This window comes from Pagrus major, chromosome 5 (assembly GCF_040436345.1).
Source record: "Pagrus major chromosome 5, Pma_NU_1.0".
In the NCBI taxonomy this organism is placed as follows: domain Eukaryota; kingdom Metazoa; phylum Chordata; class Actinopteri; order Spariformes; family Sparidae; genus Pagrus; species Pagrus major.
Genome location: NC_133219.1, coordinates 21,397,333 through 21,410,593, shown reverse-complemented (window position 1 = coordinate 21,410,593; position 13,261 = coordinate 21,397,333). Strand labels below are relative to the sequence as shown.

The following is a 13,261-nucleotide window of genomic DNA, read 5'->3' as shown; positions in this document are numbered from 1 at the left end:
ATTTCTATTCTTGAACAATATTTATAAATTCAAGCACTTTCAATGACCCATGTTCATTTACATCTATTTTGAAAAACTTTCATTACCTTCATTTTTTCTCTCAAATTAGCATACCTGTTACTCATTATCCTTGTATTGTGTCATATACTTTTATTGCTTTACAAAGTTCAACTCAAATGCTTCAGTAGATGAGTAAAGTTCTATTTTTATTGTTTTGTATATCCTCAGGTACAAGGAGAGGTTGCAGACCAAGTATCTTAAAGCACAGACAAACAAGATTTCATCGGTCAGCAGCTGTTGCCGTTTTGTAAACATGAGCCTCGAGGATTACGGTGATTGCTCGTCAGTCCCATCAGGGGCCCAGATAGGTGTCTCACCAGTCATTTTCCATGACACTTCAAACAACAACTCCAGTCAAAAGCAGAGAAGGTGCATGTCTAAAGAGCATGCCTGCTTCTCAAAGCAGATGATCCAAAAGCAGATTCGCAGAGAATATGTGGCTGCTGTGGAGGAAAAACTCAAACAGCATCCTCTAGTTAAGTTCCCACACTATAAGGATCACATGACCCCAGAGGTAAGGGGAGATGAAGCACCTGAAGCCACCAGTAGGCAGATGAATGAATGAAGCCTGAATTAAAATAAATCCTGCATCAGAACACATTTACATGGTGTCTTCATGTCTATCCAGTTATTTGATAAGGTGGTATCTGTTTTGGATCCAGACATGTGCGTAAGTAGCGCCTCTGCACTTCCTACGCCTACAAGAGAAGATGAGGAAGACACAGAGCCAAGTAAGGAAGAAGTGTGCGGAACAAAACACAATAAAATGTGAGTACACTGGCAAGTGGATTGGTAGAATCAATATAATCTACATTACTTTGACACAATACCCAATTCAAAAGTATCTGGCTATGGAAAATAAACAAATACAAGATTTGGTCTGTATTAACTCTACACAGTACATCTTAAATATTTTACAGCAGCCCCAAGGTCCAAAGTCCAACTCCCAGAAACCCTTATGTGCTACAAATAAAAGGAAATGGTATCAAGAAAGGCCAGACGGTCACAGTGAACCAACTGAGAGCCAATCAGGACATGACATCAGCTGCCAAGCTCTTCACTAAATGGTTTGCCTCACCGGTAAGAGCAAAGGAAGTGAAAAGATCACATTAGTTTAACTGTTTGCCAGACCTTACACAAGAATATAATAATAAAATTGTGATACATGATGGGACTCATGTTTGACTGTTGCAGGATGAAGAGACAAATGTTACTGAGAAGTTTTGACAGTGACTCTTCATCACCGACTTCCCCCATTCAAGTGGAGGACGCCATCAGTTCCGCAGGACACGAATGAAATCCTGTCACAGCTACAGACAAACTGGACAGTTACATTTCAAAAGCCCTTGAGCCAAATAAAGTACAAAAAGAGTGAAGTTTACAGAATCCTAAGCCAAAAAATAAAAGTTAAATATAATTTTTGATGGCTGCCGATTAGAAAAATCCAAAGCTGGACTTCAACAAGTGATAAGATTAGCACTACCGTCTGCCTCCAAATCTCAAGACAATTATTGTCTTGTTGATAGAATGAGGAGCTGAAACAGATGTATGTAACCTTAGCTGTCAGGAGTTATCCAATCCACAATGGACTATGTCTGTTAACGTTAAAAGGCAAGGACTATACATTTAGAGGAGGGGTTTCGAAAGAGCAGTGTATGAGTTCACAGCAGGAAATGCTGTTTAAAACCACACTGTAAAAACAAAAAAAGGAAGTGTGTAAGTCACAGTAATTCTTTTTTTGAAAAAGAACCAGAAACTCAGAAGGTTGGGTCTGTTTCAGCGTACAGTAAGGAAACATGGACACTTAAGTGCTGTGTGTAAGCAGAGGTTTTAAGTTGGATTGTTGCCTGAAATTAACAGCCATTATAGATTCTGCATTATTTCTAACTATTCCTACTATTTGTATCATGCTTGTAACACTGTATGTACACATCCACACTATGCAAAACAAAATTTGGATTCCTTCTACAAAATAACAACTCAAACATATTCATTTTTAAAAAACTTTATTTAAACAATATATTACAAAAACAAGCCTGATTGGTGATTTTATAAAACCATTCTTCGCCAACTTCATCTTGGGAGCCTTTTGAAAGACAAAAAAAAATGTAATTAAATTAATTCTAAGGAATGGGATGACAGAGATTATGATAAATCAAAACACAATTTTATGAAAACGATGAAGTCTGTGAGGTGCTGAAGGACAAGTGTAACAGGAACCTTCTATTGCTGCAATGCATTTTAGTTGCCTCATTACATCCTCCTGACGTCTGAGACTTGTGTGTGGCTCCAGCTGATGATATGTTCAACGTGAGAAAATGTTTGTCCGTCTGTCTTATCATCATTTGTTCTTGATCAAGTGTTAGCATTTGACTTTTGTGTACAGTTTATTAATATACAGCTAATTCTGTATCTTGGAAGAAAAAACCCACAAGTGTAAGCACATATCTTATAATCACTGCACATGGAACATGATGTCCTGGATTCTTTTTCCTCTAACAAAAAAATGAAACTGTTTAGTTTAATAAATCACATTTGTTCTACTGTGTTCAGTGATATGATAAACTGTGTTTATAATGTACAATATTAACAACTCACTGATAAGAGGAGCCAGCCTCAGCTCTGAAGTGTTGTGTCTGTCACTGTTGGCTAATTGGGTCAGAGGTCAGGAGAGAGTGGACGGGTGACCTTCGGCCCAGTGAGAGAAGCTGTAGGGTGGAAGTGGACCTCGCTGCAGCCACTGGACTCGATATGAAAGGGCCTACAAAAGGCATGACATATTCAAACTCCACATTGTGTTGTGTTTAATTTAGCTAATGATTATTTTGTTATTGATTACATCATTTTCTCAATTTATATGGTCTTTAGAATGTCTGAATGTAAGAAAATAGTAAAAATGCCCATGAATGAATGGACAACTAATCAATCATTTAAACAGATGTCAGTTATTTTTCTGTTGAGTAATCGTTGCAGCTCTCATCTTATGTTATCTTGTGTTCTCATCTTATTTGTATGGCAAATGAACACTGCATTTATGAAGGGAGTAACAACAAACTGAAATATATTGGGGAAAAAGGATTGTTGATGTTGGATTGCATGACAAAGTAGTTCTGAAAACTCACTCTTGGCGATTATTTTGCCGTTCAGCTCGGCTGTCCTCAGGAAATGTGGCTCGCTGTACACAGTGTATGCACAAACAGACACATATTACATCACATTACACAGCTTGTAGCACTTTACGGGGCCTTGCATGTTGCATGAGGGCTAAAAGGTCGCGTGTGGCGTGATCATCTCGTAGCTTCGAGGCAAGTCATTCAAAGAGCATGTAAACAAAAACACTCAGGTAGTTTGGGCGCGCTCCCTACCTGCCGCAGGTTTTTCTTCTAAATCTGGAGCCAGCTTTTATGTCTTCAGCCTTGTCAGTACTGCTGTAGGTGGCAGAGAAGTATTAAAAAATACAATTAGACATTTTACAAGAAATCATCACATTATATGAGTCCACAACATTATATTATATACACACATATACATATACATAATCAACAGCTATATTACAGCACAAGCAGTGACATACAGTGCAATTACTGGAACCACTCATATATGGATCTCCCCCCCCCCCCTCTTCCTGCTCACTGAGTAGCATCACATGATTTTCAGATGTGACCTAAGCTTGCCTAAGAGCCAAGCTAATCCTTGCAGTGTGTGGGAACAGAGCCAAACGTACAATGTGGTTCTGTGCACTCTCTCCGGTGCAGACCTCCTTCTGCTGCTAGTGGCGTTGTTATCTGTGTGTGGTCTGTGGTTCTCCGAAATCACCCCTCGCAGCTCTTTGACGAGAGACCTGAGCTCCCGGGCCGGGCTCTCCTGCTGCCTCTTTGGCTTCAGCTGCCAGAGGAGGAGAGAGGGGAGAGGAGGGAAAGACAATGTCAGTGTGCTGCTGTGGTGGTGTCTATATTATAAGCAGCTGGTCTGATTAGCTTCCATTTGAACAGCAAACCAGGGAAAGCAGGACAATCTCACAAAATCAGTTTCTTCAACAACAAGATCTTAGTGAAAACATGTAAAACTGTAGTAGGACTATAACACCATTACACAAAACAAAGCTAACAGTTTTTCAATGCTGTGTTGAAATGATTTACCGTCAGCTTTCTCTCCTTGCCACAGGAATGTAATGACGAGTATGTTTTTGATTTAAAGGCCTAGCAAAAGGTGCTGAGCTTGTGTCTATGCAGCCAAATAAACAATGATTCACACATGCACTTGACGGGCTGGAGCCGTAGGAGATAAGAGAGATATAGGGAGTTCCTGAATGTACCAGGATCTGGGTGTTGGAGGCTTGCCGGGAGGAGGGTGGAGCAGTGACTGTAGATGGGGATGGGGAGCCCAGGTCAGGTGAAGGTATACTCAGAGCCGTGTGCAAATTTTGACCTTGAAACTCCTCCAGAGAAGATAAAATTGATTATAACTCAAGATTATTTGAAGGGTAAGGGTTAGGCAGATGAGACTCTTAGCACAAAGCATCCAAATTAAATATAGGCATATTTTACATACATGTATAGGATGAATAAGCCTGATTCCATCTTACAAAAATACTCTTTGTATGCAACCAGCGCTACCTTTAAGTCCAGGGCATGTTTGAGTTTCAGACGGTAAAAGTCCTGCTCTTGCAGCTGGATGAAATCCTGACAGTCTGCAAAGCTCTCTGACATCTGTGGAAAATAACAGAGCTCATGAAACAATAACACAGTGATAGACATAAACGGAGACAAAAAGGGCTGATGAGGTTTTTGTTTTACCCACATATATAATGTTTTCCAGAGGGAGATAAAACTGATTAGATATCAGCCCATTTTTTAAAGACCTTTTCTAACTGAATACTTTTTTGTTTAATTATTCTTTCTTCAGTAGACAGTAAACAATGACAGAAATGAGGGGGAAGGGAGATGAAGAAATGCAACAAATCTCTCTGATTTAACACAAAGCAGGGACGTTGCCATTCACTAGCCTTGTTTCCTAATTGCCCTAATTGTCTAATTGCCATGGAAATTCTAGCAAACTTTTCATATAGCTCAATGAAAAAAAAGAGAAAGAACAGAGAAAATGCAAATAAGGAGCATTTTCCTCTACTGGTTTATAAACTAGGTTGCAGGAATTATTCCTGCAACCTGCAAATATTGAGGAATTTTGTCACTGGGAAAATTGTGATTAATGTTTAATGACAGAAAAGGTGTTTCCATCCCCCATCCCCCAAACTGAGGATGTTTTATTGTTACCCTTTTCTAATGCAATACTTTCAAAAGTCAAAAAAAATATGCTGATGAGACACAGCTACTTTAACCTCAATGGCCCTAGTGCGCAATGACCTTGACTTTTTGAGACAGAGACAGAATATATTTCACTTTAAATTCCTATTCTTCATTGCTCTTTATTCTTCAACAAAAATTGGTGACCACTGTCTTGACTTGACTCTAAATACCAGATATCAATTGCTGGTATTATAATGACAAGAATGACGTGTAAGTGAACACCACCTTGTGAAGGATTGCCTCCAGCTGGCCGATTCGGTCCCTTAACTGTTTATCTTTGGAGCGAAGGGCCTCCAGCTCACTGCTCAGTTGTCTCTTCTCCTCCCTGACGAAGGTAAGCTCATGGAGCTGACGCTGTTGCTCCAGGCTCTGGTAGCGCTTCTCCTGGACAAGACAAGGAGAGTTGACATAAAAATGAAATGCTGGTTGTAGTTGTGAAAATGCATGTGAAGCATCATTTTGTGAGACTGGGCAAAGTTTTCTCTGTAGACTAATTGAAAATGTTCACTATGAAAACAAATCTAGACAAGAAACCACACAGAAGGGACATAAAATTACATGAATATTTCAAAATGCTATAGAAGATCTGAAAAGTAAATAAATGAATTAAAAAGTATTTTGTGTAACATAATCTGCATACACCGTCTTGATCACTAACTTGGTCACTGGTACGTTAAGCTTTTCACCTGGTGCAGCTTCTCCACAGTCTCCTCTAAATGTTGGATTTTGCCCTGCAGGGAGTCGATTTGCTCCCTCCTGGCAGTGATCTTCTCCTGCATATCCATGGCTGCTTGGAGGCCTGAGGTGGAGACAAACAGAAAAGATGAAGCGACGCAGAGACAAAAAGAGAGCGGGGGGTGATCACAGCTTTGCACATAACAAGGACATATGTTCATGGTTACACGACAGATTATATCTCTCAGACTGGAGTGCAGCAGAGGAGGAAGAATAATATTTGCTATCTCATTGAACTATACTAATTATCTTTTGTGCTGGAGTTGCCGGCATTCCTGGATCTCATTAGGATCCAAGTAGATCACTGTTATCTGTTTAGCTGATCAAAAATTGGATGTAAATCAGAAGAATCTTTGCAGATGTTTCTTTGTAGATGACATCTTTTAATTAAGTCTCAGTTTAAATTATCTAACCGTGTCCATCAGCTCCTTCCAGGGTCCTCAGGGTGCTCCTGACCTGGCCCAGCTCGTTGTGAGTCATCCTTAGCTGACTCTGAAGCTTCAGCACCACACCCTCGTGCTCCTCCTTCTTACAGCTGTGGAGCTGATACAGCTGCTGGTGCTCCTCTGAAATCGGGCCCGCACAAACACACATGAATTACATCCACCAAGAGGAACACGCTTTTAACACATAAGAAAACACATACAACAATAGAAGGGCTTGGTTGACAGTGAAAACATACCAAACATGGTTCTTTGTTATTTTAACACAGCAGGACAAGAAGATCATTCGATTTGGCAAAAAAACTGTGAGAGCTGAAGTCTTTCTAGGAACGGTACAGTGTAATTCCTAGTGAATGAAAGCACCTGTTTACACTAGTTCACTGTTCAGAGAAAATACAAGTCCTACAGGTCATAGACAATAAGACAAAATTCCAAATGGAAATTTGTAGGGTGTGGTAATCATTGAACACATGAGTATTTTACAGTCTAGGAGGAGTACCAAACAAGATTATGATCTTGACAGGGTTGGAAAACTAATGCTTTTTTTTTTTTAAAATCTCTATTGTCCTTTATATCAGTGGTTCTCAAAGTGGGGTCTGCAGCGGTCCTTGAAGGAATTCCAGGTGGTCACCAGCAAAAAGGGGAATCATTTATTGTCACTATAATTCCATCCACAAGTAACACAATGACAGAAGGTTTGACTATTTTGGTCTTAGGTTTTATATACTTTCTGTTGGAAAATATCTGAAAGCAAAATTCTTATAAGATGTGGGATTCAAATGGCTGTCCGTAGTCTAATTTGTGTCAGTTTAGGGGTCCTTGAGGTGAAAAAACTTTGGAAACCCATTTCAGCTCTTGGTTTGAAAAAAAAAAAAAAAAAGAGTTTCATATTTTTCAAGATCCAGATTCAGGTTTGATTAGAATTAAGGGTGGAGCTTTAACTGAATACTTTTTAGGCAATGGAATAAGAGAAAATAAAAATAATTTATGTTACACAGCCTCATACTTTATGTGGATTACAGGCTTCACATTATTTATGCATTAACTGAATCAGATTTACGTTGTGTTAACTGATACCAACTGTTGCATGTTTGCATATGTTTACTTGGGTTATGCCTGTTTACATTTTTGTAATCTATACATTTGTAAATATTTTGATAGTCAATTAATCAGTCTGGGTATTTCTCTGATTCCATTTTCTTAAATATAAGTATTTTCTAGTAGCCTAACTCCTCAATGACTGTAAACTGAATATCTTTGGGCTGTGGTTAAAACAAGACATGAGGACGTTATCCTTTGCCTTTTGGGAAACATTTATCAAAATTTTTTTATATTTTTAATCAAGAAATAATCAACAGACTAATCGACAATGAAAATGATGGTTTGTTGCAGCCCCGAAGTGGAATGTCTGGTTTGTGGATTATTAATGTGCCATCTGTTTTTATAAGCATAGTTTTGTTTGTATAATAGATATTAGTCTCCTGTGTGGTGATTAATATTTAGTTAAGCTCAACTCACCAGTGAGGGTGAGTAACTGCAGGCGCTGGAGCTCCAGCTGGGTGTTGAGCTGCTGTTTCTCCAGAGTTTCCTCCCGGACACGCTGACTTTGTTCAGCCACAGAGGCCTGCAGCCGCTGCCTCTCTCTCTCCGCAGCAGCCAGGTCTGACTTGTGCTGGTCTAACTCAGCCTAAACAGCATATGGCACATGAGGAAGGAACAGAGACAAAGAGCAGGAGGTTAGTAATGATCAAGGTGGGGTCTGGAAGTTTAGTTATAGTGAAGTTTTGTGCCATGCTCCTGACCCTGAGCTGCTGAATCTGCATCTTGTGCTGGTTCAGCTGGTTACTGAGGAGGCTGTTCTCCCGGTGAAGGTTGTCGATGGTGCAATTGTGCTGCACTGTCATCTGGACGCTGCTCTCCATTTGCAACCTCAGTATATCTATCATCTTTTCTCGGTCATCCAGCTTCAGCCTTAATGTCTCTTCATCTGCATGCAGGGTCTGGCACCGGCTCTGAGCCTCTTCCAACCTGGCAAGATGCTGAAAAAAACACTTAGGCTTATTCAACCTAATCAAAATGGGAAGGTACAAGATCATGATTTATATATAATCTAAAATCTCTGATTTGTAATGTATGATCTCCTTTAGATGAGTATCCCACTTACTTACCTTCCATGTTTTCATTACCTGCTGAGCTTCTTGTTGCCTGAGTAGGACTTCTATGTTTTTCTTCTCCAGGAGTTCCTGGGATTTCCTCCCCTCCTGGGCCCTCTGCTCCAGCAGGGCCTGCAGGCAGGTTCTCTCCTCCAAGGCCGCCTCCAGCCGTCGACTCAGGGCCTTTAACTCCTCCAGGAGCTCACACTGCTGCTGCTTACCACACCTCTAGAGTATAAAGAAAGAGGCACAGTGGGCTGACGGACAGAAAAATAATAATCTTCTCACAGTGTGAACAAAACTGATCTAATGGATGGGTGGGAGAATGTCAATGTAGTGAGTCAGGTGGTAAAAATGTCACTAAAATGAATAGGTGCCATGGACTTTAGAACAAGGACATGTACCACTTAAAATGTACAAGGTTCAAATAACCTTAACTTAGCAACACATAGCCTGCTTTTGTTGGCATTAAAGGAGAGCCTAAAGGCCAAATGGACAAAATCTAATTTGTTAAGAGACAAAGCGTTTTATTGGCCCATGATACAGATGGCCCTAGTGTGAATAAATGTACAGTATAGTATATATTATTAGGGAAGAAGTACAGCCAGCAAAGCCCACCCCCTAACCGTAACCTCCATCTGGGTATGGAAATCTTCTTCGAGTCCTCCCACCAGTGTCTTAAGATACTCCACTAGCAGATTACACTTTGCCAGCCCTTTTATATTACTCCACGATTAATTTAAATTACATCAACTAAAACTGATACTTCAGCTTCAAGTGTTCTTTAATGTCAACATGCACCTATATGAGGACAAGAGTAAGACTAAAATGCTGCTTTCCCATTGGTTTGCAGCAGCACCTTAAGTTGGCCAAGCTGGGACTGAAGCTCTTCTTCCTTTAGTAAAGATCGTTCTTTCTCTGTTTGGGCCTCCACCAGCTGGAACTGAGCCTGAATGAGCCGCTGCTCCAGACAACCAACCTACAATGTCATAAATCACAGAAAAATATTTTCATTCTGACATGGAAGAATCCTGATTTTCTTGACAAGACTGGAGTTTCTTCAGTGTTGTGTCGACACATTCATTACATCATAATCATGGATGGAATTTCAGACCAAGACATTCCTTGTAAAGTTCACGTGGTGGCTCTTGTGTCCGTCTAGTCTTTAAGCCACTTTGGTTTTACTGATCTATAAATCTAGTGAAGTGGACACATATTAACTTTTAGCACCCCAGTGTGTCATTGCTGACATAATAACTCACAATATTTTTTTACATTCTTCCATACCTTATCTTTATAGTTGGATAGGGTTAACACAAGTTCACTGATCTGACACTGGTGCAGTGAAGTCTGTCTCTCTGCAAGTTCCCTGGACATGGAAATGAGACATTTTTGTGTACATACATTAAATCAGATATTCAACATTGTTTGATCATTTAGACTGCAAACACTCTTGGAGAAAAACTAATAAACTGGGAAGAAAACTTACTTGAAAAGCTCCAACTTGACACTTAAGCTGACACTGTTGTTTCTAGATGAGCTCAGTTTGTCAGTCAACAGCGCCATCTCCTGGCCCAGACTTGCAATCAGGTCTTCCATTCTGGTACAAAGCATAGTGAACAGTGTTTAGTATCACTTCTATGGTAAAAATACTACCACTTTTTTGTACTTAGGGCATTTTTTCTTTTTTTATAATATACAATAATGCGTGGCAGATAGCGTGGAATAGTTGGTAGGGATAAAATAAAAAAACACCATAGTTTAACTGGCTGTCAGTTGCCTGTAACACTGAGATGACTGACTGGTTCGGAAAAGCTCGATGACTGATGGTTAACAAGTTAAACGCAATGACAGCCTATTTTCCACCCTCACATCCTTTACCATTCACCCCTCTACACTTACTGTTAGTCCCCACTACAATAGGTGTCTCCAGGACCACATTTTGTCATTATTACCCACACACATACAGACTCACAAGGTGAATGTTGGTTGTAACACATTTTATGATTTCAAATATACAAACATTAAAACTGGGCTGCAATTAAGTACTTTCAATGTTGATTAATTGGGTGATTATTTTCTCAATTAGCTGACTAATCTTGAGCCTGTAAAATATGCACTTCGTAATTTAAAAAGGTCACAAATCCAAGGTGGTGTCTTCATTCAACCCCAAAAAATTGGTATTTCTATCATACTGTATCTGAAGAGAGTAGCAGAAAAATCTCAAATTCACGAAGAAGAAACCAGATTTTGCTTGAACAGTGACTAAAAAAAATAATCAACAATATCAAAACAATTTTTCAGTTGACTAAACAATCAATCAACTCAGTTTTGCTGTTCTACATTATATTACCTTTCCTTTTGCTGATTTTCTTCACTCCCCAGATGTTCTATTGACTTCCATAACACAAATGAAAAGAAATCAGACATAATAGGAGGAAAGTTGGAGCCAAAAAACACTTATGAACAAGGTCTGTAACGGACTTCTAGTACTCACCAAAAAAAGTCTCTCCTGTAACTTGTCTGTTTCATCGTTAAATTCCTCAGTTAACTTAACAGCTGGCGATAGCTGTTTTGAACATGTTGCGACATTAGGATTGTTGATGCCATTGTCTCCACATTGTTTCTCTTGAATTAACAGTGAAGAGGACATCTCCTTCACAGTTCGTTTCAATGTCTCTACTCTCCTGTTAAGCGCCAGCGCCTCATCCTCCGTCTCCTGCAGCTTCTGGTCCCCGGCCCTTTTGATGTTTTGGAGCTCCTCCAGCATGCACAGCATCTTTTCCATTTGATCAACATGCATCCTCGAATCCTTCAATCTACAAATAAAAGATCTGAGGGTCAAAGTGATTTTAAACACTTTTTCCACAGAAGTAAATCTGTGTTCAATTGTTCACCTGAGGTCAGACACAACGTTCTTCTCCATCTGGACTTTATGCAACTCAGTCTGCAGGTTCATGATGGCTTTGTCAGAATTGAACGGCTCTTGTTCAGGTTGATTGTGCGTCTGTGTCTGTGAGGATAAAATATTTCATTGCATAGAGAAAACCAATTCAGTAATTCAGACAGCATCAAACATATAAGACTGATGGCTGGAATAAAAGTATGAACCTTGCTGAGCTTCAAGTCAGACAGCTGTTGCAGACAGTCATCTACTGTATTTTCAATCACTTCCGCTCCACTAGATCTGATATCTCTTTGGGCCACCCCTTGGTTTAAACCATCCAGATGACAGATCAGGGGCTGAGTCACTGCCTCCTGGTGGGTTGACAGAATGGTGGAATCTGCAGGTGAGTCATCTGCCAAAAGAGCAAAGGAAGAATAAAAGTACACATTGTTGTCAAAGTTAAGAGTTGGGGATACTAATAGGGATACTTTAGATACTTTCCTAAATCAAATCACCTGGATAACTGAGAAGAACCTTTAGCTTTGTGTAGTTTTCAGTCATTATATCATACATTGAGCGTTGTGAAAAGTGAAATAAATAAGCCCTGATATAACTCATATTTTTCATCTGTCTGGCTACTGCTACAAAAACAAAATGTTGGGTGATGATGCTTGTACTCACAGACATCAAACCTGTGGTTGTGGCAGCTTTGTCCAGGTGAAGTGAGGGTGCCATATGCGCAGCAAAACCTCTCCAAGGTAAGCTTGGTTGCATTTTCCACCTCATCCTGAAGCTTCTGGGTTTCTTTGGTGCGCCTATCAAGCTCCTCACTGTGAAAACATATGAATTAGGAGGTAACAGATTGGTTTTACTACTTATTTTTTTGTTTATTTTATGTTACATGTTTTAAGCCTGTCTTCTCATAACTTGGGACCTTCCTGGAAACAAGATTTCTCGCTTAACACAGTATCCCCTGGATTGTCTGTTTTGTTCATCCATTACGACATGAAATCAAGAATAAACACAGAGCTGATCATGAGTTGAGCTCAAATATTAAAAAAAGCTAACGAGCTGGTTTTTAGAAAGCAGGCGGCATTTTGGCACCGCGTGAAATGAGGAGGTCTGAAAAGCAAAAGGAAATGGACATGATTGTTAACGCTAGCTACCTTAATTCATCCAGTGTCAGGCTGTTAAATCTCAGCCGAAGAGAGGCGTCTTGGGTCTCTGTAAAGAAAGTTGAACGAAAGACGTAAATAACTGAACAAATCACTAACTGTAAGTTAACAAAACTGTCCGCTTAGCAAGTTAGCAAACACAGATGTCCCCTTTACTTTGTTGCAACTTACCTGTTGTCCGAGCTGCTGCTTGCGCTAGTTTTGTATTTATCTGTGGAGATTGAAATGGTATAACATGAGCGCCATTGTTGCTAGAAAGCCCACAACTCTGAGGGTCAGAGGGCGGAAACCCCGACGACATCTCTTTTCACATTAGTAAACAAGCTGCTGGCGTGGCTAGTTAACTATTAATTAGCTAGGTTATACATTCTAGCAACTCCTCGAAGCTAACACCAGTAGCTAGCTAGTATGTTGTCATGGTAAACTGTCGTTAACGTAAAGTTCCATCACCATGGAAACATCATCCGTGGCTAAATCGTAGCTAGCGTTATGCTATCGATAA

At 39.9% G+C, this 13,261-nt stretch overlaps 1 protein-coding gene across 3 annotated transcripts; it reads right to left on the bottom strand.

The window, feature by feature from the left end:
• Positions 1-2,049: 2,049 nt before the first annotated feature.
• On the bottom strand, positions 2,050-13,144 carry LOC140996099 (coiled-coil domain-containing protein 158-like). 3 transcript variants are annotated; one of them, XM_073466347.1, is made up of 23 exons: positions 12,931-13,144; positions 12,751-12,808; positions 12,266-12,414; positions 11,809-11,996; positions 11,595-11,710; positions 11,195-11,516; positions 11,051-11,094; positions 10,187-10,297; positions 9,985-10,066; positions 9,557-9,676; positions 8,731-8,925; positions 8,347-8,583; positions 8,063-8,231; positions 6,515-6,667; positions 6,053-6,165; positions 5,592-5,750; positions 4,677-4,769; positions 4,376-4,498; positions 3,785-3,945; positions 3,426-3,488; positions 3,183-3,235; positions 2,659-2,821; positions 2,050-2,146 (listed from the first exon to the last, which is right to left on the bottom strand). In XM_073466347.1, exons 1-22 carry the CDS (start codon positions 13,058-13,060, stop codon positions 2,700-2,702), a joined length of 2,961 nt encoding a protein of 986 aa, XP_073322448.1. In that variant the 5' UTR covers positions 13,061-13,144; the 3' UTR covers positions 2,050-2,146; positions 2,659-2,699. The 3 variants fall into 3 exon arrangements, with proteins under 3 accessions (XP_073322448.1, XP_073322449.1, XP_073322450.1); XM_073466348.1 differs by having other exon boundaries at positions 3,426-3,485; XM_073466349.1 differs by having other exon boundaries at positions 4,376-4,495.
• Between the last annotated feature and the right edge of the window lie 117 nt (positions 13,145-13,261).

What these genes read in the sequence shown, in the direction of transcription:
- LOC140996099 (XM_073466347.1), bottom strand. Translation starts at nt 13,060, where the DNA reads ATGTCGTCGGGGTTTCCGCCCTCTGACCCTCAGAGTTGTGGGCTTTCT. An exon ending in CCCAGCTTGGCCAACTTAAG is followed by an intron (nt 8,926 to 9,556) that starts GTGCTGCTGCAA and finishes TTTATACTCTAG; the next exon opens with AGGTGTGGTAAGCAGCAGCA. An exon ending in TGGAGGCAATCCTTCACAAG is followed by an intron (nt 4,770 to 5,591) that starts GTGGTGTTCACT and finishes TATTTTCCACAG; the next exon opens with ATGTCAGAGAGCTTTGCAGA.